This window comes from Frankliniella occidentalis, unplaced genomic scaffold, assembly GCF_000697945.3.
Source record: "Frankliniella occidentalis isolate FOCC.00 unplaced genomic scaffold, Focc_3.1 Scaffold50, whole genome shotgun sequence".
NCBI classification, from domain to species: Eukaryota; Metazoa; Arthropoda; class Insecta; order Thysanoptera; family Thripidae; genus Frankliniella; species Frankliniella occidentalis.
This window is the reverse complement of record NW_026267180.1, coordinates 618,361-641,382: the sequence shown is the minus strand read 5'-3', so window position 1 is coordinate 641,382 and position 23,022 is coordinate 618,361. Positions and strand designations below refer to the sequence as shown.

Sequence of the window (23,022 nt, the reverse complement as noted above, 5' to 3'; positions counted from 1 at the left end):
CTCGCCACCTAGACGGCTTTAAACTTCAGTCAGAATCAGAGTCACTATTGCAATCTGATTAAAATGATGGAAAAGACAAATAGCATCGGGCAAAACTTTCGGAGGGCTGTTATCAGAACAAGACAGCCGACTAGTAATCAAGGGGGCCGTGTTTAAATATTCGATCTTGAAGCTGAAGCAGTGAGCAGTGCATTGTGGGTTATCCGCCATCTTACTTTTCCACCCCTCTGTCGAAGACAAATACAGACACTCGAGCATTGGTACTATTTTCGACAGAATAAAAGTCCGTCACGATGGCAGGTAACGTGGGGATGGAGCAACTCATCCCCATAGTCAACAAACTTCAAGATGCCTTCACTCAGCTTGGGGTTAATATGCAACTGGACCTCCCACAAATTGCTGTTGTGGGAGGCCAGAGTGCAGGCAAGTCCTCTGTACTGGAAAACTTCGTTGGCAAGTAAGTCCTCTGAAATTGTTCAATTATGACTCAAATGGCGTGACTGGAATTTTTTCCTGGTACCTTTCACCATTTTGGACTTGTTATCATTTTCTCGGCCAAGTGTGACGATCGAAGGCCCAGGACCCATTGGTCAGGATGACACATAAAATTTCAAATTACTGTGTTTCAATGAGCTATGTTATGTATTAAAGTTGGTTGATGTGTTTCATGTTGCCCATTTTCTAATCTTAATGTACTGTAATCATCTGGTGCTCTTTAGTAATGTTACTGGTTTGACCTTAACCACACCTGTCAAACTGGGTCTGTGGGCTCAATGGCACTTCATTGATTTGCTTGACAGCATGGTTTATCAAATTTATTGATCTTTATCTATCTTCTACCTCAATTCTTATTTAAAATATTTTTATCTTGAAATACTCATGTTCATTAAAAGATAAAGTTCATCCAACTGTGTGTGATAAAAGATCAATTTTGTAGTGCACATTATGAACTTAAGTCATACTACCTTCATTTACCAACAATTTTGATATTCTGGAACATTTATTGTTCTGTGTTTTTTAAGTTTTTACTTGTGGGTGCTGAAATAGATTATCATAGGTGTCATGTTTTTCTGATCAGTTGGGCGTGTCTTGTCAATTTGTGGACATTTTATATGGGCCACATATTTTGTGAAAGTATTACAACAATAAACAACAACTTTTTAAAAAGTTGTTGTTTTTAGGGCTCATTATTGTGCATTATTTCCCCTTTTTTTTTGGGGGGGGGGGGGGTGTAATATCAACCTGATATCAATTAAAGTTGTATTTATTTCAATGCTTGTTTTGGTTTATTAACTTTTTATCTTTCAAATCTTTCACAGCAGTTTTTATTTTTGTTTTCTTTCAAATTTTGGTAATACCTATTACGTAGCAATATAACTTTATGATCAAGCCTTCACTTTTATCTGATATCAGAGGTTGTCTCATAGACCTAAAGTATATATTTTGTTCCTGTTTTTCAAGCTTTAATTGTTTTATCAGTAGGGTTCTGATCATCCTCTTGTATTTTTCCTTTTCAGGGATTTTCTTCCTCGAGGTTCTGGTATTGTGACACGTCGACCTTTAATTCTACAGCTTATCAATTCCAACTCGGGTAAGTCAATCTCTGATGAAGATTATGAGATGAGTGTCTCTAGTATTCATGATTGTTGTTATCTGCATGTTATCCTGCCGCCAAGTGTCCCTTGCAAGTATGGCTTCCAAAGTGGCAAGGCAACTCAGAAGTTATGGAAAAGGCCAAAATATTGGTTGAGGAAATTCAAAAGTGATTGGATAGTATAAAACTCTTCTCTATCTGTTTTAATAGTTTTTGAAAATTTTGGGGATTTTGAGAGGCACGATTGGGGATGTTGTGTAGAAAGCCAAGTGAAATTTAGGGATGATCATTTTTTTTCACACTTTAACCTCTATGTGTAATTGTGCTATCATTAACATTTTTTCAAACTAGCACAAGTACCTTGGAAAATAGTAAAATGTTATTACAATTTCTCTTTGAGTAATTAAAATAGACTTCTTTTTTATCTGACCTACTAAGTGATGCTCTAACTGGGCAGCTGCTTGCTACAGGAAGTTGTGTGATAAGACCATAATGTGATACTCACCCCCATTCTCCCTCTTGCTTGTTCCAGAACATGCTGAGTTCTTGCATTGCAAAGGGAAGAAATTTGTGGATTTTGATGAGGTTCGCAGAGAAATTGAGGCAGAAACAGACCGCTTGACTGGCTCCAACAAGGGAATATCTAATGTTCCTATCAATCTAAGAGTTTATTCTCCCAATGGTAAGTGGATGCCATATAGCCAATGTATACTTGAAACTACATAATCTAATTTTCTAACCTCCAGTTTTCAGCTCCAGGCGGTAAATTTCATAAGTTGCATTTTAAAACAAAATAATCAGTTAGTGTTTACAGGAAATCTCTAATCTATTTGACAAGGTGTGATGTGATAGAATCTTGTTTTTGACAGTGCTGAACATCACTCTTATTGATCTTCCTGGACTTACTAAAGTGCCAGTTGGTGATCAGCCTCCTGATATTGAGCAGCAGATCAGGGACATGCTTTATCTCTTCATATCAAAGGAAACATGCCTAATTCTGGCTGTGACACCAGCAAACACTGATCTTGCTAATTCTGATGCTCTTCAAATTGCTAAGTCGGTTGACCCCGATGGTATGGTTCCTCTCAGATTTTCAGAAGTAATTTGGTAGCCTTGTAGGTGGAACCATGTTGAAAAGTAGTTGTACTTGTGCACAATTTTATTTTTGTTACATTGGTTGTTTTGTAGAACACACATGGCAGTTAATCTTTGTTTCTGTTACATTTTCTATTGTCAGTGGTACACACTTAGTATTTGACTTTGGTTTATTTTTGTTCATTAGGATTCGTGGAGCGTATGGCAGAATCCCACCATTGCTTTTGTAAACCTTTCACCCTCATTTTGGCATATATTTTACTTTTTGGTTGCTTTTTCTGTTTTGTGTCTTTTAGTTCTTAATTTAACACTAATTGATCTCCCGGGCATGACAAAAGTACCTATTGGTGACCAACCTAAGGATATTGAACATCAAATTCGCTCAATGCTCCTTCAATTTATTCAGAAAGATAATTCTTTGATATTGGCCATTACCCCAGCGAATACAGATTTGGCAAATAGTGATGCATTAAAGTTGGCCAAAGAAGTTGATCCTCAAGGTACTGTCTTCATTTGATTAAATTTTCACATTTAAGAACATTCAATCTAACAAATTTCTTACAACATTTATAAGTAAATGTTAATGTTCAATATTGAGTTTTCATAATCACATAAGGATGTAAGTTATGGTGCTAGGAGACACTTACATTTTGTTAGATCTTTCGAAGCCTATAGTTATTCAAGTAGTTGGTTCCGTTGTTTTATCTTATTGTTTATTTTTGCTCAAAAAGTAGATGTAGCAGTTGCTTAATGCATGTTGTAGAAGTAATTTGCCAGACATACATGAAAGTTATAAGTTTGAAATAAAGATTGTTAATGATAATACAACCACAGTAAACTTTAAGTTGATCTGTATTTTGATTTCCTGCATAGGTATTCGAACAATTGGTGTAATTACAAAACTTGATTTGATGGATGAAGGCACGGATGCCCGTGAAATCCTTGAAAACAAACTTCTTCCCTTGAGGAGGGGTTACATTGGTGTTGTCAATCGATCTCAAAAAGATATTGAGGGCCGAAAAGATATTAAGAATGCTCTTGCCGCTGAACGTAAATTCTTCCTCAGGTGGGTTATTCTTCAGCTGATAGCCATTTTAATTTGTTTCTTTGCAATCTTCAATTCTCCACTTTCTCCCTTGCAGTCACCCAGCTTATCGACATATGGCAGATCGATCGGGTACTCCATACCTTCAGCGGGTTCTGAATCAGCAGCTCACAAATCACATTAGGGATACATTACCTGGGCTTCGTGACAAATTGCAGGCAAGCAATAAATTCATTATCAAAGGAACAATATTTTATGTATTGTTCTTAGATGGATTGATATTCTCAAAGTGTGTCTCATTTGCAGAAACAACAACTTGCCTTAGAGAAAGATGTTGAACAGTACAAGCATTTTCAACCAAACGATCCAGCAATCAAAACTAAGGCTATGTTGCAGTATGTGTCCAGTGTCTCAATCTCTAAAAATCATACATCACTTTTCAAGTCATATGTTTTATTGTTCATTTTGTGTTTTTCAGGATGATTCAACAGCTGCAATCTGATTTTGAACGCACCATCGAAGGGTCTGGTTCTGCGCAAATTAACACTATGGAACTCTCTGGTGGTGCAAAAATTAATCGCTTGTTCCACGAGCGTTTTCCCTTTGAAATTGTAAAAATGGAGTTTGATGAAAAAGAACTGCGACGTGAAATAGCATTTGCTATTCGTAACATTCATGGTAATGCTTCTCTCAATATCACTCTTTTACCCATAATTGGTTTCATTTTAAATTAATTTTTTTTTTTATACCAGGTATCAGAGTGGGTCTGTTCACTCCTGATATGGCTTTTGAAGCCATTGTCAAAAAACAGATTTCCAGGCTCAAAGAACCTAGTTTGAAGTGTGTTGACCTAGTGGTGCAAGAGTTGTCAAATGTTGTGCGTGTTTGCACTGATAAGGTGAGCACCTTTTCAGTCTAGGTCAATTCGGCTTTGGTTGTACCTTGCAAAGTTCGGGATTTTAAAGGTATTTTGACATCTGCTTGGTCAGTAATCTAAATTGCCTATGTACTACTCCTTGTGCAGATGAACCGCTATCCTCGTCTGCGTGAAGAAACTGAACGTATCATTACAACCTACATTCGCAACCAAGAACAGAGGTGCAAGGAGCAGCTTATTCTCTTAGTTGAGTGTGAACTTGCCTACATGAATACCAACCACGAAGACTTCATTGGATTTGCAAAGTGAGTTGTCTTTTCATTTCACCTCATTTTAAACTGAAGGGTGGAAATACAGTTAGTTTGTGAGCTTTGGGGTCACAGTGTGCAGATTCAGTTCAAATTTTAAAAAGTTTCTCCCCCAGTGTTACATACACTTTAAAACAATTGCCTTGGAATGATATTAAGGGTAATAATACTTTTCTCAATGAGGGTTCTTTGATTTTATTTTTTAACTATAATTCTGTACATTTTCTACCACGCACATTAAAATGTTAAAACCTGATGTAAGAGATTTGTCAGATAAGTCAGAGAGCACATAATCTCTAACAGATTTTATTACTTTGTCAACGCTGTAAATTGTAAATGCAATGTTGGTGCTGTTGCTTTTCTTGTGTACTTTGTTGGATTTGTAGATCTTGCATTTTGCAAGCACAGAGTTAAACCAAAAGGGATGAAAATTTGCACATTAGAACCAAGCAGTCAACCCGATACCCAAAAATATGGCAAAGTGCTTTGTACTGGGTTAAAATGGTATTTCATGCTTTAACTACAATTTTTAACTGTCTTTCTGAAGTTTACATTATTTTTAAATTGAAATCATCTGAAGTACAATATGTGGGTATTTTCAACCACACTCGAAGCTTTTGCCATTTTGAGTTAACCATGACTAGTGAAATACTTGTTCAGTCCAACCTTTGTCAAATATTCTCCATTTTTCTTCTCACTCTTGTCACTTGGCCACTGATTATTTTTTGCGGATATCTCCCTGCCACATTCATGGACAGTTTTGGTATTTCAGACTCTGTATGTAGTATCTGTTGATTCAGGTGATTAGCTCCTTAAAATCTCTATATTCACTATTGTGTTCCTTCTTGAACAAAAGAAATTCAATTGCTTGAACCACTTTCAACATTAATGCTGTCAAAAGTTATGAAAACTTTACTATATTAGACCACGTATGTTACATGTACATAATCCGTAACTTTGAAGTGATTAGCCATTGAAAGCTGTGGTCCTCATTGGAATCATTGTGTGTCTTTCTTGTGTCTATTAATCGGAGCTTTGCTTTTTTGCTCTGGGACTTTAGTGATATAGGACTGTAATTAATCTTTGCTTTGAAGAAATTTATGTGATTATTTGCCTCATGTGTCCTCTTTGCTCTCATGGACAACTCTTCAAACAGCATTATGCAGAGGTATGATTTTTTTTTTGTGTGTTAATTTTTTGTTATTGCACTGTTGTTGGGCTTACTTACCTCTTGTCTGTCATGTAACTCTGTAATGCACCATCTCTGTGACAAAAGTGAAAAGAAAGTGAAGAAGATATAATCGGTCTCAAATCAGTCATTTGGAGCCACAGAACACAGTGTAATTAGTTCCCCTGTGCACTGTGGTTGTGGGTAGGCATTGACTCCACAGCAGGAATATGTGGTCAACATTTATAATACAGGGGGTATGGTGGGGTTCCATCAACCACATACAATGTATTAGATTGAGACTCACAGTATCACTTCAGTAAATTAAAACAGTATTGACTTTTAAAATTTGTCTTTGTAGTTTTGTGCTCTGCTTTTTTATTTCATTTGGTGTAAGCTTGAATCAAATGTGCATTTTAAACTTAATGCCTCTATTGTGCGTTTTTGTGGGGGTTGAAGCTTTGTTGGTGCTTTCTCAAAATTTAAATTACTTATTGAGACACTTGTACTTACTACAATGGAAGCTGAAACCTTTTTTAAAAATCCGTTTCCCTTCTTTTCTTCTCTTCTCATTAAAGTCTATATTTTCATATTGTTTGAAAGAATGTTTCAAGGATGCATCTTATAACATTACTTTTGTGTTAGTAGAATTTTACTTCACAATCTTTTTGTGTGTGTATGCTTGACTATTGACTTTTAAATAACTTATTCATTTATTTTTTCTTTACAGAAAAATAGTAATTTGGCAACTTTTTGTAATAATCTTTCCTTTTGCAGCGCGCAGAACCAAACAGATAATTCAGCAAAGACAGGCCGCAAGCTGGGAAATCAAGTCATACGGAAGGGATACATGTGTATTCACAACCTTGGTATCATGAAGGGAGGCAGCCGTGACTACTGGTTTGTTCTTACTTCAGAAAGTATTTCCTGGTTCAAGGACGAGGAGGTTTGTGTTTACTTTTGTTTCTCAACATTTTACCACCTCGCCTAGTGCTTATTGTGGAACTTCAAAGTTTTACTGCTTAGGATGCCCTAGAAAACCCCTTTCAGTGGATATTTTGTAGCTGAGTTTACGCAACATTCTAGAATCTATGTGTAATTTCTTAAATTTTCAGGAAAGAGAAAAGAAGTATATGTTGCCTCTTGATGGATTAAAATTGAGAGATGTTGAACAGGGCTTTATGTCAAGACGCCACACTTTTGCTCTCTTCAACCCTGAGGGCAGGAATGTTTACAAGGTAAGGTTACATTAAGTTTACATCCATAGTTAGAAATGTTAATTTGTATGTGGATTGAGATGAGCACAATCTTACATCTTGTTTGAAGGATTACAAGCAACTTGAACTTAGTTGTGAAACTCAAGATGATGTGGATTCATGGAAAGCTTCCTTCCTTCGAGCTGGTGTGTACCCAGAGAAGGCAACAGAGCAATCCAATGGAGAGGAAGTAAGTTTTAACTTTTTATATAATCTTTTCCTATTCTGCTGTCATTTCATTTCTTATCTTGTCATTTATTTTTCCTGTTAACTTTGCCACACTTCTAAATATTTCACTCAATGCAAAGAGCATCCTCCATTCAATCTTGATAACTATTCTTTTATATTTATGAATTTCAGTGTGGGTGTTTACTCAAACTATTAAGGAAAAATTATCCAAGGTCACTCTTATAGGTTTTTCATTCTACCTGATTGTTACTTTTCTTAAATATTATTTTGTTTTCTATCTTATTTTTTCCTCAAGGTCAGGGTAAGTGCGTAGAAGAGGCGGAAGATACCTGCTGGCTGGCAGTCTCTGAAACTGGTGCTGTGAACCTTTTCTAGCTCCTTCTCTCACCCTGTATGTTTTTTGCTGCTCATATCATGCTTTGGTTTGTTTTGTTTCTGCCTTTCCCTCCCATATTTTTATGCTTGTCTTTTTTATTTGATTCTCTATTTTATAATTACTCATGGTATTTTGTGTGTGAGTTTCTGTATGTTTGTGTCTGTACTGGACAGGCTGTAATGTATGGTAATTGCATTGATTTTAAGCTTTCACTTAAGGATATTGCCCACATGCAGAATTGGTTGTGTTTAAGGTAACAAGTTGTGTGTTTGTTTATTTACAACTGAAATATTTGTTTCAGTGTCGAAAGGCTGATAAAATGGGTAGATTGGTGGTTGTTTAGAAGTTTGAAGGGTGCAGAATAGGCAATATTTGGCTTTGGAAGGTTTTGGAGGGCACATTTAGTGACTGTAGTGACTGATGATATATGAAATGGAGGTCATTATAAACATAGATGTGTATTATTACAATTGCAATATGTACATCAAATAAATAATATAAAGGAGCAAGGATAGGCGATTCAGTTTCTTACATTTAACTAGGTCTTCTCTTTATATCGTCTTTAAAAATTAACCTTCTATATCTATTTCTTTAATTACTGGTTAGCCCTGCAATCCCCTTCCACAGGGACATGAGTGACAGGGGTAGGGATTTTGTTTTAGCTGTGGGAAGATCCATGTGTGTTTGTAGTCTGTAGTGCAGGTCGTGTGTCGTGAGTTTGGTGTAAATGCATGTCTTCTTCTTTCCCAGCTAACTACAGCAGGCATGTTTGCACTGTTTTTTTTCTTCAAACTTTTTACTTATGTGAGAATCTGAAAACAGTGAAGCTGATGATGTTGGAGGTGCTGCAGAAGTATCCTCTCCTCACATTTTAGTGGATGCTAAACTTCTCAAATACGATGAACATTAGCAAGATAATGTTATGCTTACATCGTAAGGACTGATTCAGGCCACTACTTCAAAATTTGCACCTGTCTTTCAAAATATTGTTGGTCTGTGGAAGTTTATCTTGGGATATCATGTATGAATGGTGCTCAATTTGATCTATCTTCACCTATGGAAGTCAATTTTGTATACAATTGCTTTTTGGTCAACCAATCAAACTTTTTAAACTAAAATATGGAAATACTAGTCGTATGATGAGGGTTGTTTAAGTACTGATCTAATTGGTATAGTCATTGTTCTTTATGCCACTTTATTCTTCACAGCCATCAAGTTTGCCAACAGATTTGCATATTTGGTACTGTTCCTTTTTTTTTTAATCTACTGTGTTAGGAAATGCACATCTCTGTGGTCAGTGAAAGTATTAATGTGACACTTTTTTTATAATTTTGTAATTTTTCTTTTTTGACAATTAGTTGATCTGTTGTTTTATGTTGATGTGCATTATATGTTGCATATAATGTTCAGTTTACTGGGTTAAATACAGTACAAGTTCATTTATGTAGTGGGAAATTTTCCAGGATTGCATGAAATAATCATTTCAGGAATTTTCAAATGACTTTTGTACCGAAAAGGCATTTAGTGATAACATTTTTTGTCTTTGCCCTATTTTTCTCCATCGGAGGGGTATGAGGTTGGTAACATAGTTTCTTCAATGTAGCTTCACTAGTTTCTTGTAGCCTTTCAACTGGTCCATGAAAAGCTTTTCTTACTACCTGTATTTATATAGACAAAGACTCTTACTTTTTACTAGTGCAGGAATTTTATTCCAATAGAGTTGATTTTTATGAAGGAACTTAGTCTTTTGCAGATTAATGAATTCAACGTAGATGTTACATTCAGATTTTGGGATGAAGTACTTATAGGGCCAAAACACACATGGTTCAAATTATTAAATGTTGCTCTGTTAGTTGGGTATGAGGGTGGAGAGTGCTTTATTAGAGACAGAATTCTATCTGAGAAGGTCGGTTTGGGAAACACAACTATTACAGCATTTAAACATGGGATTTAATGGTGTTGCTGCTAGTTCAGTTTGAGCATAATATATGCTTAAGTTTTTCTGTTCCGTTACCTTAGGGCTTATGCATGCTAGGTAGCCTTGCTTTGTCAGTGGTTAGAGGAAAGTAAACTGAACACATTCATTTGCTTGGAAATTAATTTTAATTTTATCTTTGTAATTTTCAGTTTATTCACACACACTTCGTGCACTAACATTATACCACCAAAACTTTACTTTCAGGAATTTTATTGGTATGAATTTTACTTGACTCTGCCGTTTTGTAAATTGCAATGCTTAGTAATTGTTTTTAATATTACTGTGAAAGCCCTTTGACGGGCAAATCCAGCCTTTTCCCGATTTTACCAATGCCTCGCGTTAAATGCTGTTTTCAACCTTTTATATCAGGCTTTATTTGGTGAAAGCCAGAAACACATTTTTTTAAATTGCTGATTTTAATGATGCGATTTGGTCAATGCTGTCGTAAAATGTGAAAAACGGTAAAAGAGCGGTATTGAGTGGCCGGTACCCCGCGCGACTGGTGATCTCGTTGCCGCGAAAGCCTCACCCACTCAACAACCGTCTAAATTATGAATTCCTAGTGATATTTAAGAATTAATGACGGATAATAAGTGGAAAACTTGAGGCCTCCCTGTCTGGGAAGATTTTGACTGAGTAGAAAAGACCTTAAAGAAATTGAAATCACAAGACACTATCATCTGCTTTAATAACTATAGAGTGAACGATAATTTCATAATTGAGACAAAACAAGCGAAATTTAGGGCAGAAACATGGAAACAGCCGCCGCCGCCGCCGCCACCACCACCACCACAATTCTAGCTTTTACCGATGTGCGTCGGTCCGAAAACCTATTCGCCATGTAACTGTTACTAGCCAAAAAGTCCGTACAAAACCCGATTTTTCAAGTTGGAAATGGCATTTACCACGGAGCATCGGTGAAACTGGGCATTGACTGGGAAAAGCCCGGATTTACCCAGCTACGGGTTTTTACCGTAATACTTGTATCATTTACTTCGTTAAATGTTTGTATAGGAGAAAGAACCTCTCTTTCTCTCAAGATTGGTAGATGTTTTGAAGGATATCAGTGGTTGTATACTTTTCCAAAGATAGTTGCTCATACTAAATTTCTTGCTGCAATAGCTGTCTTGAATTTCCCCGTCATTTAAATATTCGGGAAGCTCTTGTTTCATGTTTCTTCCACAGAATCCTTCTGACACATTCATTTTTGGCATTGACTTGCATGTTGATTTTGATTTGTTGTGGTTACTAATATTTTTATGCCTATAATCTTTCAAATCACCATTTTTTCGTTATTTTCTTTGCATCAATTGACCTGCTCTAAGAAAGTAGGGTACTGTTGTTCTGCCAAAGTCAGAGCTCACTGTTTAGATGTTACGGTTCTTATAGTAAAAGCTGCCTAATTTCGCACTTGAGCAGCAAAGAATTCACTTTTATATTCGTCCTAGAAACTAGGCTAGACTTACCCTAGGTAATGTTTTTGAATGAGAAACACAATACTTGCTTTGTTGCTGGTTTGGCATCAGTTCTTTTGTTCTCTAAATTTGAAATATCTTTATTGTATTTGGAAGCTTTCTGTTACTTAAACACATTACTGTCACTAATTCTGGCTTCAAGAACACAGTAATGGTAGACATACTTTATCTTTGTTTGTCTCACTCATTTGGAGTCTCAGTTGAAAGTGATTGGATCACTGTATTTAATAGTTGTGTAACATACGTCACTGCCAATGCATGCTTGTTACACTGGGCTAGGCTGTATAGGAACTTTGTTTCTTAAATGAGGCAGAAGTATATTCTGTGTTGAAGTCCGAAAGGATTAGGAAGATAAATCTCAATATTTTCAAGTTAAACAAAGGTTCAAAGTGTATGCAGAGTATTTCCTAATGGAAACCACATTATTCTTGCAATGTCGAAGCTAAAGTGATAGTCTAATATATATATTCTAGTGTCTGACAACCTTAGAATTTTCCACACAACCTCTATTTGAACTACCGTAACATGATAATATACAATTTGTAAGTGATTAAAAGTTTTTGTTAAAATAACCAGCATACTGTAATATTGATAAGTTCCAAAAGATAATGTTGATGTCGGTCAAATGTTGCAACAATTTCACATTTCCTCCTGGGTTCTTTCTAATACTCTTGTGTCTGTATGAGCACTATTCTTTAAAATTGTCAACATTTTCTTACTCTACCATTGTATATAAGGAGGGTTTCGTGAACTGCAGGTTTCCAAACTCCATAGTTCTAGAAAAAGTAAACAGTTTTTTTTTTTTTCCTTTGTAATTGTTTTGTGATTTTGACTCAGTATGGGTTACCTGTTTCAGCAGGGAGGAAACGAGGGAAGTTCTTCAATGGATCCTATGCTGGAACGCCAAGTTGAAACGATTCGGAATCTTGTTGATTCATATATGAGGATTGTGACCAAGACAACCCGAGACTTGGTACCCAAAACCATCATGATGATGATCATTAACAACTGTAAAGATTTTATTAATGGTGAACTCCTAGCCCATTTATATGCCTCTGGAGACCAAGTAAGCTTGTTTTGTTATAAAAGAATATAGTGTATGGAATTTTTTATGCCTCAATCTTGAATTTCTTTTTCTGTAGTCATCCATGATGGAGGAAAGTCCAGAAGAAGCTTTGAAACGAGAGGAGATGCTAAGAATGTACCATGCATGCAAGGAAGCTCTGCGGATTATTGGAGATGTTTCAATGGCCACAGTCACAACGCCTGTTCCACCACCTGTCAAAAATGACTGGCTAGCCTCTTCCATCGAAAGTAACCCTAGGTGTGATCTGATTTTGACTTTTTTAAATTAGGTCTGAGTAAGGATATTTGAACATTCTTCTTTTGTTATGTTTCTACTGGCCAGAGGGCAAGGTGTAAATGCGAAACAATCCTTTTTTATTTCAATATTTGTAAAGTTTAAGACTTTCATTTTTGGGATCAATCAAAAACAAGAGATTTATACCTCCCTCTTCTCAAATATTCGTGTTGCGGCCAGAAATTTGTAGGGGGCGAAGCTGCTCTTTTCCATAAAGCGTTGAAAAGATTATGTGACGGCAGGTTATCTCCGCCTTCTCCTGGTGGTCCAAGAAGAGGTGTGCAGCCCATGCAGCCAATGGGTGGTGCACCAATGGGAGGATCATCACGACCTCCCCCAGTTCCTCCAGCAAGTGGACGCCCTGCTCCAGCTATTCCCAACCGTCCTGGACCAGGGGGACCACCAATGCCACCAGGCAGACCTACAGGCGCGGGCGCTGGACTACCTCCTCCACTCATCCCCTCGTGAGTATTTTTCACTTGTTTGTGTGTATTTGATGAACTTTTTAGCTCTTTTTAATCCTCAATGAGTACCTTCCGTTGTCCTTTCTAGTCAATTCAGTAAATTTAAGGAATTAGTTTGTCTGGAAAGTCAGTCTTGTGACTATTCCCTGTCAGTTATAGTGATTTTGCTCTACACTTATAAATGGCATGGAAAGAATATCAAGGTTACTTACTCTATTAATCATGCTGTTCTTGGGGAGACAAAATAATTTTATGCTACCATTATAGTGTTATCATTTAGTCAAATGCATTATCTTCTTGGAAACAGAGACTTATGTAACTTGCATTTAAGAATTGCAAATTCATGTATGCTGAACATTTGAAGATCTAGTTTCTAGCTGTTGCTAGAGCAGGTCTTCTAATAACTCAGTTAGGACTTTGCAATTCAATTGCAAGTAATGCCTTTCCCACAGCATTTTGTATTATGTACTCGGCTTCATGCAGTGCTACTGATTCAATTATGAAACTTGCTGATAGAGACATTAATATTTTTATATCTTTTGTGGAGATATTGTCGCATATGCCCATTTAATGTGTGGTACAGTTCTAAATTTGTTGGAGATTGGAATGGACAATTCTGAAGTTATTCTTCCTCTTAAACTCAATTAATTTTTGGCGTGCCTTCCTGAGCTTGGTGTGAGATGCGGCGTGGTTTTCTCTTGCAGGCGCCGCCAATAGGTGTGCATGAGTCTAATCGGTTAGGGCAGCTTCCTAACATCTATAACCTTCCCTGCAACAAACAACACTCACCTCTGGGAGATTGTAAAGCGCATCACTGTCAGTTGTCAACAATGAGAATAATTTGCTAATGGCGAAACATTTGCACCGTTTATCTCTAGGACTTAGCTCATTTAAAAAATATAAAGAAACAAAGTGAGAAAGAAAAGTATGGGAAACACCTTTTCCATGTCAAATTTTTGAGGATGTAAATGTTATTTTTTTTTTTTTTAGATTAATGTATCTAGTGTTGTATGTGTTTGAGGTGCTTTACATTTCTTTCATTGTGCTGAGCATTTATCCAGAAAATTTAGTTTAGCCCATAAGTCCGCACACTCCACCTACTTGAAGGAAGAAGCAGCCATGACCACCAACGACAACTCCTCTAACGTAGTTTTATTTGTTAACGTTGGGGTATCAGACGTGGACAAATGCCACAACTTCCCCAGCGTGTGCAACAGGAGGTTACACAAGCAGTTGGACAAGCTGTAGCTCGGGCCGCTGTCAACGAGTTTATGGGCGCATTCAAACGCTGAGATCATCATCTTCGATTCTTCCTAATGTAGCAATATCTGTATGTCTTTTAATGGAATATTTTATAGACAATCTTGTCATTTAAATCAGATAGATGAATGAATGATTCCAAATGCATATCTTGGTTTTATCAATTTGGATAGGCCTAACTTGTTTAAAGTTGAAGAGCATATTGCATAGGAATTAAAAAAGATCACAGCTCTGTCAGTGTTTTAGGGGCGTTGTATGGCTGAAACGCACATTGAAGCTTTTGTTATCAATCCTTGTAGGACTTCTTTTGCCTTTTTAAAAAATAATTAGCGCTCTGATGTGCAGACTGCAGAATGTCATCCCAGATTGATATTTTACCTGATTGTGTTGTATATATTTATATCTATCTTATATATATTTGAGAACTATACATACCAGTATAAAAGTGTCTATTCAAATGAGGATTCTGTAAAAAATCATGAAGTTTTTCAAAATAACTGTTAACCTTAAAACCTCTTGAAATTATTGAGTTTTGCCTATTCCTCATTTGAATTGCTCTGTGGGTGTTAAATTGTCAACTTGTGGTCTCCTCTCCTCTGTACTATTAGTTTTAATTTTCAGTCAAGACATTCTCAGGCCGCATGCCACAAAAGAGGTTTTGTAGTGATTAGAATGTATAATTTTAAGGTGCCGTCTACCTCTATAGTTGAGGGCTGCCACAAAGGAACAAGATTTTCAGGCTGATGAATTGTGTTCACACCATTCCATGACATTTTGCATCTCAGCTGTATTTTCTTTCTCAATTCATCTAAGATGAGTCAATGTCATTGTTATCAGCATATGTAGAAAGGTGTTTTTATGCTGCAGTTTAATAATGCCTTGTCAGTGCTTAAATTATGTAGTGTTTCACACCTTTGCGTACTTGTATATTTCACTTAAAATAGCAACTTGTTACCAAACAAACTAGGTACTTTAATAATTTAGGAGGTCCAGCATCGGTAAGCACAGCATTAGATCAGGATTGGGATGTGCAAGAGTAGTTTTTTTAGTGTTATTTTATGACACTGCACTTATCTATGTATTGGGTGATGTACATTCCAGTTGTTAAATGGACACATTGTACAGTGTACATTAAAAAAAAAAGGATTCTACTGTAATTTATTGGAGCTTTACAATTACAAATGTATTTTTATGCTTGTTGTTGCTGTTATTGCAAAATTTTAATGAGAGTTATGATATTTATTAGTAGCAGTGAAGCACATTACATAGACATATGTACATTAATCAACCTTCAATAATGCTGGTACATTCATTCGCTCTTGTAACAGAATTGTATGAGGAAGGGATCAGCACTATCTTCATTGCCCCTAGCATCTAGTGCAAAGCCCTTATTTGCAGAAGTTTGGGACAATATGAATACAAGGTCAGATGCTTGGTGCTTGGTCTTTTCTTTGATCCGTTTGATCCTTGTTTTGTGTTCCCTGTTTCTTGTTTCCTGTTGCAACAAACTGTTAGTTCAACAGATTAATTTTACCAGTGTGCTCCTTTGAGGAAAGCTGAAGGTGTTGATTTACAATAGAATACTACCTAAGGCATGACACCTAATTGAATCAATCAATTTACTCATTCTTTCAATCTAGTTCAGGGGTATCTGTATATTCGGAACATTTTTTTGTTATAATTCCCATTAGTGTAAGGCGTGCTTTATATTTGATGTTAAAATTGTGATACTTTTGTCGTAGTCGGTTTTCATATATTATATTTTTATGGTTTTGTATGGAGGCTTTTTCCAGCAGTATTGAGAAGTCTGTTTACATCAGAATTTTCTCCATGGTGGCGTAATTATTCTAAGAAAATATGGTTGTACCCTTCACAATCGTTGTTTCAAGAAGTGTGTTCTAAATTTTTAACAAAGTTTGTCTTTATAGTTAAAATAACTAACAATGAAGCAAAATTTTCTCTTTTGTGTACAATTTTTTATTTCTTCCCGCGACTGTTTTTCTTGATCATACTCGGAGAAAACATTATCTGTGTATTCCTCCGAAGTAATTTCTTACAGTTTGTTCTAGAGCATTCTACAAATGCTATCCATTAGAAGAAATAAAATGAATTCATTATTTTTGGGAACATATATGGTCTTTTCTAGGGATTGAGCTCATGAGTTGATCATTTTAAAGGGACTACAAGGGAAAGTTGAAATGTTTCTTAGTGAAATGCAAATTTTCATCCTTATTTAATGACTTAATGCGGCAATGGTAGGCATAGAAGTTTCCTGTGTTTTAATGAACTTGCATATAAGCAGTAGTATTGCTGCTACGTTGTTTAATTGTCCATTACTGTCATAACATGATTGTTGATTTCAAATGTACAGTAGACATATAAGCGTTAGTGTGAATGATCCCAATAATTTCTTACTTTTCAACGTTCTTTCAATTGTTCACACATTATGCTATGCTGTGTTGTTAGCTAGCTGTGCGACTCACTCATTTTAAGGGCCGTATGATTAGATGCTTTTTTAAAGAAATGTGTGTTAGTTCTGTTTAACTTATCTAATTGAGGACAAAGTGCTGGTAATCCAGTATTTTATTGCATATCTCAGGTTTGCATTCCACATAAACTGCTATTGAAAAGGAAGGAGGTACTGTGAAGATTAATTGTCTGCTTTTATTGTGAACGAATCTTGTGTTAAGGTTTTACTCTGCCTCTTTCCATCTTGAATAATGCATCTCAATGAACCATCAACGACCTAATAAATTATGAATGCTCTAGTCTCAGATATATGTATATAAATGTGTGTATTTTTTTCCTTTTGGTCTTGACTGATATTCACTTGCAAATGTCAAGCTCTGTACCATGTATTTTTTTTAAAAGGCTGATTTAGAGATCAAGGATGTATGAAGACCATGTTTGGCAACCTTTCAGCCCAGGGTTGCATAATTTGTCAATTAACATCCAGTAATCAGCTCTAAACTAATTTGTGTACCCTTGGTTACATGCTGTACTAGCAGCTAGCAGAGATTGAACCTGTAGCCCTCACAATATTAATCATAATAAACATGTTAAAAAATTCAGACTTTGGCTGTTGTATTACAATCCCTTTTTTTGTAGCACATCATGCACCAGGAGGTCCACATTTCAACATTGTCACAGTTAATTTGAAGAAAATTGATAATAAATTGTTACCAAGCTATTTAACAGAAAAACTATCAAAACAGTAAGCCTCAAGAGACTAGGGAAGGTGACACTTATCATTCTAAATTATCTCTCACCTACATGTGGGGAATAATCTCTCTAATATTTTGTACTAATACTTTCTTTTCTTTACCAAGAAACCATAGCAAATACTACTTCAGATTTTTATTTTAGTGTTTCAGGATACAACTCTCTTTGCTTGTTCACCTTTCTGCTTGGTGTAGCGCATGCCTCTTTTCCTGTATTGTTCTCACTTATATGCCTTGTGCTTAGTTAATTAAGTATATGATTTTTAGTATGTACTGTTGTCTGCAAATAATTATTTTGTAAGTCTTTTCTGACAAGTAAAGGTTTCAAAAGCGGATTTTCAGAACACACTTTAGAAATAGTTGCACATTTAGTAACATTTTACTTTGCGCATTTCTTAGTTTTCTTTGCTTATGTATATGTTCTCCAGGCGCCCTGTTCCCACGATCCCTCCCAGAATACCGGACAGACCATTCATCCCCAGCCGTCCCAACTGAATGCAGAATTGGATGATCTAGGGACCAAACTTTTCGCCTCGGCTGCTGGCTGGCTTGGGCCGTCTTGTGCCTCGATCTTCAAGGCTGTGAATCTCAAGAGGGAGGACAAGGCATGATAGTTCTATTGAGACAATGGAACTTGTAGTCTGACTGCTGTAGCAACCTAGTTGTCACAGAGCTCCAAACACAAATAGTAAGATATAAAATGTCTGTCGTGGGATCTATGGTATTTTTCTCCTGATGTATGAACTGCCTTGCAGTATTTTTTATTGATTAACTTTCCCATGGACAAGTTTGTGTAATTTGTTTGTACATACTTTGTTACATAATGTTCTATGCAGAATTTCAATGTAAATATTGTGTACAAGAAATGATTCAATGGTGTATTCTGAGTGAGAATCACAAGCCTAGTCTCCAAAGAAGCAGTTATTTGAAGAATTACTTCGTATAGTTTTCATGTTTTTCAATTGTAGACGTAGCCTTTTAGAAAAAATGATTTCTTATTGTTAATCCTTGACTCCAGCCCCATTGCGGTATGTACCTAAATATTTAGGCCTTTTTATTTTCATTAGAAATATTTGCATGTCATTGCTTTTTAGCATGACTATAGAACATTTCTGTATTATAGTAATTTTTGTTTGTTTGTAATGGCTGAAAGAAAGAATTGATTTGTAGTCACTTTAAATCACTTGTTTTTATTATATATGAAGTTTAGTTAAAAAGTTGACGCCATTAAGAAGTTAAATCATGATAGGAACTTACAATCTGAACAGTTGACAAATTTCATTTTACATCACAATCGGTGTATTATTGTGGGAGTCTTAATTTTAAGGGGTGGGGAAGTGTTTCGTGTTGATTCTGCCGCTAGAACATTCCATTTGGTGTATTGAAAGTAGGAATGATTTTTTTCCTTATGAGAATTTTTCCCTCTGACCTTTGTATATGATTTCTTATTATTTCATGGAACAAAAGTCACTGTTGTTGCATGAGTAGATTTGCATTATCTGGAAAGAGAAGTTATGTAATTATAATGAATGAATCACTTAAGAAGCTATTAACTTTGAAATGAAGGATTGCAAGTATTACTCTAGGTCAGTTTAATTCCTTTGCACCTTCTAGCTTCCGTGCTAATGATGAAAACAATTTTGTGGTATATAATAGAAATCTTGGAAGTGTTAATGATCTCTCCTCTTTCACTTATTACCTCGTTCAGGGAAAAAGGCCTTGTCCATTAGCTTTGTAATAGCCTTATTGTCAAAGCATATTCTCTTTTTTTTTTTTTCTTCAATGAATTTTTACTGATCTACAGTTGTGTAGGTGCATTTGATGCAAATGAAATAAATCACCAGTCAAATTACAAATTGTGTTTATGACTTTCCACAGTTTCTCATTTAGTTAAAAAACAAATCAATACAAAACACATTTGAAATAATCTACTTTGATAACTTGCTGAGAAAACAGCACATATCAATTGATACCTTAATTTGAACCTCGGTGCAAATGAAAGGTCTCACAATCCAACATTCTGTTAAATTAGACTTTAGAAATATAGGAGAATCAAAAACTCACTCAGTTACAACATAAAAAAAAAGGTACACTTCAAAACCTCAGTAAATTTAATACTTGGGCAGTATTAAGACTAACAAAAAATACGTAAAACGGCAAATTAAACAATTCAACCTGATCCAAAGCAAGTCTTGACTAAAAACTCATCTGAAAATTAGCAGACAGCAAATATCTGACTCAGCTCTTCACTTTCATGCTCAACAATTCCACCAATTAGAATGCCAGTGCGCATTAACATTGCAAAGGGATGAAGTGGTTGCAAAATGAGAATGGTTGAATGACTTGTATTCTTAGCTTAAGATTACACACTTAATTGTACAATTAGGACAAAAGAGACCAATTTTTCTTGATGTCTCCCATTGAAATGGAAGGAGAGTTTAGTTATTGGAACTTGCAGCCTGTCTGCGGAGTAATACATAAATCTTTTCTTTGATCCAGTCCTTATTGTATGGTGCATAAGTATTAGTGCTCTTCTGATATCTAGAAGTGGGAACAAAATTTACAAAATAGAAGGATGGTAAGGATTTACAAAACGGCAAAACAACTAAAAGCTTACTTACACAAGACACGAGAGATCTGCCAACTGATCAACAAAATCAAAAAGTTGACTAATGTCGTAGGTAATACAGGGGGTGTCAGGGTTTTGCCTCTTCAAATGTTCTTCATAAATCTTGCAAACCCCTAAAGAATGAGAATTTAAAGTAGAACTTATGTATGGTCACAAGAAAAGACATTGCAGATTGTTAAACCTTTCTACTAACCTTCCATACATTCATTAACTGACTCATAATCAGAGTAGGTCCTTGTCTCCGGCTTTTGTCCAGGTTGGACAAGTAGAATTGTGTGACTCTGAAAAACAGTCAAGTTAAAATTAGATGGCTAAATAGTCAAATGGAGGAACCGATACGAATTGGTCATAGGTTATGGTATGACAGCTGAAAAAGAGACATAAGCAGATGTACCAGGCACAAAGCAAATTGTGAGTAAGATATCCTATAATTAAAATGGGACTCTTAAATGTATAGAACATGTGTAAAATACTGCAAGTGTGCGAAGATAACAATTGGATTGCATCGGGCCGACAAAAACAGTGCCCAAAGTAACGATCTTTATACCTTGAAATAATGGGGGAAAGAACCACAGATAAGTACTTCACCTAATACTTACCATTGCAAAGAATATGCAACCAACAGAGGAGAGAAAATTACTTAGGGCCTGAAACGGCACACCGTCGACTTGACTGCACACTGCACACGAGAAGTAAGTAACGTAAAGTAAGGTTTGGTGTTGAGCGGGGGCGTCGGACGAGAGGGGGCGGTAGGGGGTTGAAACAGTTCTGTGACATTTCTCCAAGGCGGTTGTTGTTGTTTTCGTTTGTGGTGTGCGGTAACGGTTGTTGTCTCGTCTTTGTTGGTTGTCAAAAATTGTGATTTCTTATTTCTTAGAGGTGTTATAAGTGCGTCAGGTCGAAATCTTGAAGGTAAGTGATTCTTATCCACCGCCTCGTGTTTTCGTAAGTGTAGCTGGAGGTGCCGGACTTGTTGTTTAATGACCGGCCGTTGTTAGACCAGACCGCTTGCTTTTGCTTGTAAACATATTTACAAAGTCTTCTCAACATGCATTCTCCTCTAAAGAAAACAAAGCAGGATTTAAGTATTTTTTATGTTATTTATCGTATGCTGTTAGGATGCTTAGATCTGGTTTCATGTCAGGCTTTTGATATATCTGACAGCATGTTTTTTAGGTTACCGATGCCTATATCTTATCTTCTCTGATGGCGTCCATTTATATTTCTTGTGTACTACCTTTCTCTATATAGAAAAAATGTTTTGTCCAAGTAGACATATGTTTTGCTACATTATCCATGTTCATACTATATAACCAGTTGATACAGTTAAAGACGTCTGTGCCCAACAGTATTGTGTGATTGAACTCTTCTTTGTCAGAATGATTTGTGCTGGAACAGTTTGATCAGTTCAGGAATATCGAATAAGGCGTTAAGAGGATTCAAGCAATAGAAACCATCACTTCCGTATAATTAATTCCATATTAGTCCGGTGTGGTTTTTTTAAAAGTTATTTCTGAAACTGCGTTGTCATTGATGAAATTAATTACTTATATCAAGATTTGAAAACTGTCAAAATAACAGTCTTAGAGCTAAATAAAAGCAAGCAAGTTCATGTGTTAGTGTTGTGGGGCTGCACTGCAAAGGCAGCAATGGATGCGTACGGCACCAGAAGATGCTGGGCTGACTGTCTACTGTTGACCTTGAGGAGGTAAAGAGAAAAGTATGCTATATCGGCGTAGAGTGACAGCTCCACCCGCTCACGCTGCGAGTATACTAGTCGTATGTGGTCGTATGTTGTCCTGCAACCTTGAGTGGGGCGGGCAGACGCCGGCTGTCACCAGCAAACCGTTGTACGTGGACCCCAAGTTAACCTTCTTATTCCTGCCTGTGGTTATCTAACCAACCATGTGCACGGCGAACGATTCTTATTTTCTGTTTGGCAAACTGCTAGTGCCCTGTGCGTACGGGCGGTCCCGCACTAGTGTGACGCACGGGCCAGTGCTGGGGCGGGGCGCGCGGGACGCCGCGGGACGGCCGCGGGGCTGACCTTCCAGGACTAGTAGTACGCTTGTTAAGCCTCAAAAAACGGCCTGAGCTTTCACTTTAGCGTAGAGAAAAACCGTTTGGAGGGTATGTAGTACATACCCATAGGACACTTTTAAGAAGTGGTGCCCAAGCCTACTCCGCGTGGGGACCGCTCTACGGAGGGTTGCATACCCAGCAGGGGCAGGGCTTAAAAACCGCCTACAACATGGTTTTTCGACGGGGAAGGGGTCGTAATGTATTCTCTCAAGTAAACTGCACTAGAAAATTACTTGCCGAAGGTGATTAAAGCAGGTTGCCTACCTCTAGGCGTCAAAATATCACTAAAACCATAAAAATACACAAAAACGTGGGGTTTTGTTTAATTCATCCCCGTCGGAGTGTCTGTGCATGAATGTGCGCATGTGTGCGCGTGTTGTGTGCGTGCTTGTGTAGGGCACCGGTGGGGTGGGCTTAAGTCAGTTTTTTCGGGTGTTAAAGGGTTGGTATTTTACAAAGAAGTTCTGGAAATCAACTTTTGAAGCGTGTCGTGAAGCATTTGTCAACTGCCTTGTTATACGGTATGTGAACGCTACTGAAGTTGATTGTGTTCTTTTTGAAGGCGAAGTTAACGTCCTATACCGCTCTAATCAAAGATGGCGGACGATAAAGGGCTTAAATGACTTTTCCTTCAAAAACTCCCGA

The 23,022-nt window shown here is 36.7% G+C and overlaps 3 protein-coding genes across 13 annotated transcripts in view; 2 read left to right on the top strand and 1 right to left on the bottom strand.

Moving 5' to 3' along the window:
- The first annotated feature begins 156 nt into the window (after positions 1–156).
- LOC113205132 (dynamin) lies at positions 157–19,522 on the top strand. 9 transcript variants are annotated; one of them, XM_052267314.1, is made up of 17 exons: positions 157–457; positions 1,518–1,591; positions 2,127–2,276; positions 2,986–3,189; positions 3,563–3,755; positions 3,832–3,952; positions 4,041–4,129; positions 4,213–4,412; positions 4,487–4,632; positions 4,759–4,916; positions 6,865–7,033; positions 7,203–7,325; positions 7,414–7,533; positions 12,218–12,427; positions 12,504–12,685; positions 12,964–13,185; positions 18,095–19,522. In XM_052267314.1, exons 1-17 carry the CDS (start codon positions 294–296, stop codon positions 18,159–18,161), a joined length of 2,592 nt encoding a protein of 863 aa, XP_052123274.1. In that variant the 5' UTR covers positions 157–293; the 3' UTR covers positions 18,162–19,522. The 9 variants fall into 9 exon arrangements, with proteins under 9 accessions (XP_052123274.1, XP_052123271.1, XP_052123273.1 ...); XM_052267311.1 differs by lacking the exon at positions 18,095–19,522 and adding an exon at positions 14,363–17,516 and having other exon boundaries at positions 12,221–12,427; XM_052267313.1 differs by lacking the exon at positions 18,095–19,522 and adding an exon at positions 14,363–17,516 and having other exon boundaries at positions 12,997–13,185.
- On the bottom strand, positions 19,511–21,059 carry LOC113205135 (enhancer of rudimentary homolog). The gene is made up of 4 exons (XM_026420628.2): positions 20,895–21,059; positions 20,489–20,576; positions 20,288–20,408; positions 19,511–20,207 (listed from the first exon to the last, which is right to left on the bottom strand). Exons 1-4 carry the CDS (start codon positions 20,895–20,897, stop codon positions 20,105–20,107), a joined length of 315 nt encoding a protein of 104 aa, XP_026276413.1. The 5' UTR covers positions 20,898–21,059; the 3' UTR covers positions 19,511–20,104.
- A 20-nt stretch (positions 21,060–21,079) lies between these two features.
- The window catches only part of LOC113207713 (nuclear hormone receptor FTZ-F1 beta), a 41,244-nt gene continuing 39,301 nt past the window's right edge, over positions 21,080–23,022 (top strand). For 2 of the 3 annotated variants that reach the window (XM_052267317.1, XM_052267319.1), the window contains exon 1: positions 21,081–21,207. The gene's annotated coding sequence lies outside the window, so the exon portion shown is untranslated. Of the gene's footprint in view, positions 21,208–23,022 lie in introns of all 3 variants that reach the window. The other variant, XM_052267320.1, reaches the window with a different exon arrangement.